A 6,481-nucleotide genomic window follows, 5' to 3' on the forward strand; every position below is an offset into this window, starting at 1 on the left:
TTAGAATGAGCAGGTATCACTACATTTTAGAATCTGAAGCAACTTACCTGGAGAGGTACAGCTGAGGACATGTTCCAAACACCTGACCAGTGCTTCAATATCACTGTCCTGTCAAAACAAGAGAGATTTACTTCCATGTATGACAGGAGAATATTTACTGACATAGAAAAAAGTTCTTGCTACATTTAGGCAAAACAGAACACACACAAAACTTGTTGCAAAACTTTCTGACAATAGGATCCCATTACATTTTAAAAAGTTGAAGTATAATTAATGTACAGTGCGATATTACTTTTAGGTGTACAATACAATGATTCGACATTTCCATGCATCACTCAGGGCTCATCAAGATAAGTGTACTCTCGATCTCCCTTATCTGTTTCACCCATCCCCCCCGGCCACCTCCCCTGTGGCAGCCGCCAGTTTGTTCTCAGTATTTAAGAGCAGTCTTTTGGTTTGTCCCTTTTTTTTTTGTTTATTCATTTGTTTTCTTAAATTCCATATAGGAGTGAAATCATATGGTATTTGTCTTTTTCTCACTTAGCATTACACCATCTAGGTCCATCCACATTGCTAGAAATGGCAAGATTTCATTCTTCTCTATGGCTGAATAATATTCTATTGTGTATATATGCCACATCTTCTTTATCCATTAATCTACTGATGGACACTTAGGTTGCTTCTGTAACTTGGCTACTGTAAATAATGCTGCAATCAACATAGAAGTGCACATATCTTTTCAAACTAGGAACCTCCATGCTGTACCAGTTTGCATCTCCACCAACAGTGCATGAGGGTTCCTTTTTCTTCCCATTCTTACCAACACTTGTTATTTCTTGTGTTTCTTATTTTAGCTGTTCTGACAGGTTATCAGATGATATCTCATTGTGGTTTTGATTTGCATTTCTCTGATGATGAGTGAGGTTGAGCCGTTATATGGCTCATGTTGGCCATTTATATGTCTCTTTTGGAAAACTGTCTATTTAGGTCCTCTGCCCATTGGTAAATTGGATTGTTTGTTGTTTTGGTGTTGAGTTGTATAATTTCTTTGTATATTTTGGATATTAACCCCTTATCAAATACATCATTTGCAAATATCTTCTTCCATTCAGCAGGTTGCCTTTTTTTGTTGTTGATGGTTTCTTTCACTGTGCAAAGGCTTTTTATCTTGGTGTAGTATGAACCAACTTTTTAAAAGAAAAATATGTGTATATATATGTATACCAGTATCTCACTCTCTACATATCAGTCTATAGATCTATTCCTTAGATCTATATTCCCCTTAGAATGAGGAAAGGGAATTATTCAATCTACAACCTATTTAATACATTAAAAATCAAGTGAATATATTTTTTCCCAGGGAGTGCCTCTACCAGCTCTTCTTTGGAAATGTGTGGTTTTCATGGGGGTCACAAATCTAAGAATTGTACTTTGTATTTGCCTTAGCTCTCAGTAAGAGTCAGACACCCCCCGAGGGCTACTGGGATCCCAGAACAGTATTTGGCAACAAATATTGTCTTTAATACAAAATAAATATCTGCCCTCTGCCCAGGTGGCTGGAAATATCCACAACAGCACCCTAATGATCTGGGGAAAAGGAATCACTTAATTATTTTCAGATTTGTGACTATACCGAGGGAAATTAATAATTTATGGCTCACCTGATCCATTTCAAAACAAACAACACATTTTATATTGGAGTAATTGTGAATTTTAGAAAAATGTACTGTGGTATAATAGACTACTCTAAATATTACATAAATGTGTGGTTCTGTAATATAACGCCTAGTGGGGTTTGAACCACTTTTTATGCATGTGGTGAAAGCCAGCATCATTTCATGTGCTGATGTACAGACGGAGCAATGACAAAGAAGGCATGTCTGGTCAATCTTGGTCAATGAGACCAAAGCACTAACTGAAGACCTTGGTGTCCAGCCCAGGAATAGGGAGGCAGGAGACCCAGAAGAAGAAAAAACAGATCCTTTCCTTCTTCTGTACCCTGGTGGTCTCCAAACACACCAGGGACAGCCTGGAGTCAAAGAGGAACCTGGCAGAGACACACTCTGCCAGAGGAAAGGCAGAGCACCCATCGGGACACACAGGTGACGACAAGGCCCGGCAAGGCTGGTTCTAAGCCCAGCCGCTCCACTAAGTGTGCGGGCCCAGGCCAGGTGGCTTGACTTCCTGGGTCTTAGTTTCTGTATCTGTGAAACTCAGGGGTTGAACCAGATAATGGCTAAGGGGCCATCCGGCTCTTGTCGTCACACTGCCCTCCACTCCAAGCAAGCATTTTCTCCACAATGAGCTACTTCATACTTTCATCTTCCTCTCATTAAAATTTGCTTCCTCTCAAGAAAAGATATGGTAGATCCATTTAAAGGCAAGTCAACTGATAAGGCTCATGTGTTATCTAAGGATATTTGTGTTTCAATAAGGGATATAACCTCATATTAGAGGAATGAATTTCTAATAGCAAAAATTTAGGCAGCAGAAAAGAGTCAAAGGAAAAAAATCAGGGAGTATCTTTACTGGGCTGTAAAAATCATACCACACAGATTTTCATATAATTATCAGCAAGTTCTGTCTCACTAAATAATCCAGATGATATCCTCACCTTAGAGCTAGTCATGGTGAACAATTTAGTTAGTTACACACATACACACACATACGCACGCATTCACAAGGTCACTGCGTTAGCCAGCTGTATTCCATTCAGGAAACATTTACTGAGTACTAGTTATATGCCAAATGTATACACAGATGGATGAGCCTTACTTAATCCACTGTTGGAGGACAGATAATCCATTTCCACGGATGGAAGGGAAGAGAGCACATGAACTGAGGCTGGGGGGGATGAGCTCATGTCCCAGAGTCTCCCAGACGGTCCTCTTTCAGCAGTAAATCCCCCCACTATTTCCCGTGCAATGCATGCTCTCCACTATCAGATGGCTGGGAGGATCACAGAAGCCAAACTGGGAAACCAGCACAAAGGTCCCCCCCTTTTTTTCTATTAAGAGAGAAAGAGCCACATATTAAAAGTAAACAGAAATCCAGCAGCTACCCTAGCTCAAGCCATCACCGTCTCTTGCCTGGACCGTGCAACAACCCACAGACTCTTCCACTTCCACCGTGGCTTCACTTCCACCCTCTTCCCTCACACATGCCCAGAACACAATCTGGCCCTCCGCACAGAATAAACACTGGCTCCGCCCCGCCCTGTTGGATCCAGCTCCTCCTGCTGCTTCCAGCCTCACCTCTTTCTAGTTTCTCTCCTGTTCGCTGTGGGCCGGCCACATTGCTTTTTTCTTCAAATGCATCAAGATCTTGTGCACTTGGGGCCCTTCTCATTGGCTGAGAATGCTCTTGTATCATGTATTTAAGTGACTGCCTTTCTCATCCTTCAGATCTCAATGTTCTGTCACCTGCTCAGGGATTCTCTGAGCACCTATCTGAATTACATTTCCACCGTCATAGTCAACCCTATCACACTGCTCTGTTTCTTTTGATTCACTTTTCCAAAGAGAAAATTAATGTTTGTTCATTATTGTGAGCTCCTTGAGTTCAGGACCATACCTGCTCAGAGCTGAGTGCACAGGAAGCAATTGATAAATCTTTTTTGAATATGTTGATGAAAGAAAAGCCACACCAGGACAACAGACAGAATATTTTTGTTTCTATCTCACCACGCAGGTTTTACTTAAATTCAGAGCTTCTCAATCCTGTGCAAACTTTGCGTGCATCTTCCCCACTGAATTCTTTCAGGGGATTTTATTTGCAGAGCTTCCTTCTGAGCCATCTGGCTCTGCAGCCCATGCTTCAACCTGTCCTTTCTTCTCAGCTCTCAGATGTCTTAGTGCAGGGCTATTTTCTGACTCCTTCTGAGCTGACTCCAGAGACAGATATGACCTGACAGGCTGCCCCCAAACTGGAGCTTCCTTTGCTGAAATCCTTCTCATGGGCCTTCTGGGAAACTTCCTCTTACTACCTTCTGAATATCCCCAAATGAGGCATGTGCTTTCCAAAGATGACCCCACTGTGGGCCGGAGCCTTGCCACAACTCCCCTTCCCTTCCACAGGGTCCACACCGCTGGGCACTGTGGGATATGCAGCCATTAAGGGATAAAAGCCTCACGGGAAGCATGGGAGTGTCTGATTTAGAATTTCTTGTCCCAAATTTAGCTTGCTGCTCACTAGTCTCTGAGGCTTTCCTCACTTCAGGGTTGGTTCTTCCTGGGGCCGGTTCATTATTCCCAATTCCACATTCCAGCAGGCCCCACATTACTCATCCTGCAGACCCTGTGACCCATGAGGAACCGGACCCTTTACTCCCTAGATCACAGATTCATCGACCATGGCCTCAACAAAACCATCCCTCATCAACTCAGTCTATAAAACCATCCCTGCCGCTACTGTTACAAAACAACATTTACTGGCTTTTACCAAAATATGAGCCAAGGAATTAAAAAAAATTTTAAACTTATTTTTGAGAGGGGTGGAAGAGGTAGAGAGAGAGAGATACAGAATCTGAAGCAGGCTCCAGGCCCTGAGCTGTCAGCACAGTGCCCTACATGGGGCTTGAACTCACAAACTGTGAGGTCATGACCTGAGCTGAAGTCACACACTCAATGAACTGAGCCACTCAGGCAGCCCTAGAACTTTTTCAAAGGAATCTATGAAATTATGTCTCAAAAATACTGTGTATGGTATCTTGGAAATTCATAACCTTCGTGAACATATTAAAAGCTCTGAAAAGCTCTCTAGCAAAGATTTAAAACCTTGTTTAACACAGTGTTTCCCAAACCTAAGTGCCCATGAAAGCCAGTTCATTCTGTCAAAGTCCCAGGAACATACTGTGGGAAATCCTCACGTGGACAAATACATTAACAGAGCCTTCTGTGTTAGTTCATACATTCTAGGACCCCAAGTGTCATTACCGAATTTAGTCCTGGGACTTCTGCCAGCTTCCTGTCCTTACTCTTTTGTTCAAGTAAAATTTTCTACTATGAGAACCTCTATTCTGTTATAATCAAGCTCCTCTCATTGGAGGAAAGATTGTTTTAGTGTCTTTACTAGTGCCTTTAATTTTTCAGTTAAAGACTTTCTTTAATTGCCCTCAAATCTCTTTCCTTAAAACTGTTGGCAAGCACTAGCATCAGCTAGGAGGCATCAGCATGTAGCTGTTTACATCCTGACACTTCGCATTAGAACCAGGATTCTTCAGATTCTGGAGCGACTTCTAGAAAAGGATGGAGCACAGTTTTGTTTTTTTCTCTTCAGAGATTAACCAAAAGGGTTTTATACTTTAGCCTTACAAACATAGGTCACAGTTACCCAAAGAGGTTTTAGGATGAAACTAGAGAAGTATTTGCAGAATCAATAACTCACATTTGGTGATGGCAGACCTGTATCAAATCCTTTGTTAATTTGAATATTAAAATTCAGTGTGCTTCGACAACAGAAAGAGAAATCAAGAAACTGATTCCATTCACGATTGCATGAAAAACTATACAATACCTAGGAATAAACCTAACCAAAGATGTAAAAGACCTGTATGATGAAAACTTATGAAAGAAATTGAAGAAGACACAAAGAAATGGAAAAACATCCCATGCTCATTGATGAGAAGAATAAACATTATTAAAATGTCATTATTACCCAAAGCAATCTAAAGTTTCAATGCAATCCCAAACAAAATTACATCAGCACTCTTCTCAAAGCTAAAACAAACTATCCTAAAATTCGTATTGAACCACAAAAAACCCCCAATAGCCAAAGTCATATTGAAGAAGAAAACCAAAACGGGAGGCATCACAATCCCAGACTTTAGCCTCTACTACAAAACTGTCATCATCAAGACAGTATGGTACTGGCACAAAAACAGACACATAGACCAAGGGGAATAGAATAGAGAACCCAGAACTGGGCCCACAAATGTACGGTCAATTAATCTTTGACAAAGCAGGAAAGAGTATCCAATGGAAAAAAGACAGCCTCTTTAACAGATGGTGCTGGGAGAGCTGGACAGCAACATGCAAAAGAATGAAACTAGACTACTTTCTTACACTATTCACAAAAATAAACTCAAAATGGATGAAGGACCTGAATGTGAGACAGGAAACCATCAAAACCCTAAAGGAGAAAGCAGGAAATAGTCTCCTTGACCTCAATCACAGCAATTTCCTACTCAATACATTCCCAAAGGCAAGGGAACCAAGAGCAAAAATAAACTATTGGGACCTCATCAAGATAAAAAGCTTCTGCACTGCAAAGGAAACAATCAAAAAAACTAATGGGCAACTGATGGAATGGGAAAAGACAGTGGCAAATGGCGTATTGGGTACAAGACTAGTATCCAAAATCTACAAGGAACTTACAAAACTCCACACCCAAAGAATGAATAATCCAGTGAAGAAATGGGCAGAAGACATTGAATAGACACTTCTCCAGGGAGAACATCCAGATGGCCAACAAGCACATAAAA

The 6,481-nt window shown here is 41.2% G+C and overlaps 1 protein-coding gene across 2 annotated transcripts in view; it reads right to left on the reverse strand.

The window, feature by feature from the left end:
- NEK11 (NIMA related kinase 11) overlaps positions 1-6,481 on the reverse strand; it is a 220,879-nt gene that overhangs the window by 60,286 nt on the left and 154,112 nt on the right. For both annotated transcript variants that reach the window (XM_029940296.1, XM_029940297.1), the window contains one exon: positions 48-108. In XM_029940296.1, coding sequence (XP_029796156.1) covers positions 48-108 — 61 coding nt within the window. The remainder of the gene's footprint in view (positions 1-47; positions 109-6,481) is intronic.

Source organism: Suricata suricatta, chromosome 5 (assembly GCF_006229205.1).
Source record: "Suricata suricatta isolate VVHF042 chromosome 5, meerkat_22Aug2017_6uvM2_HiC, whole genome shotgun sequence".
Lineage (NCBI taxonomy): Eukaryota > Metazoa > Chordata > Mammalia > Carnivora > Herpestidae > Suricata > Suricata suricatta.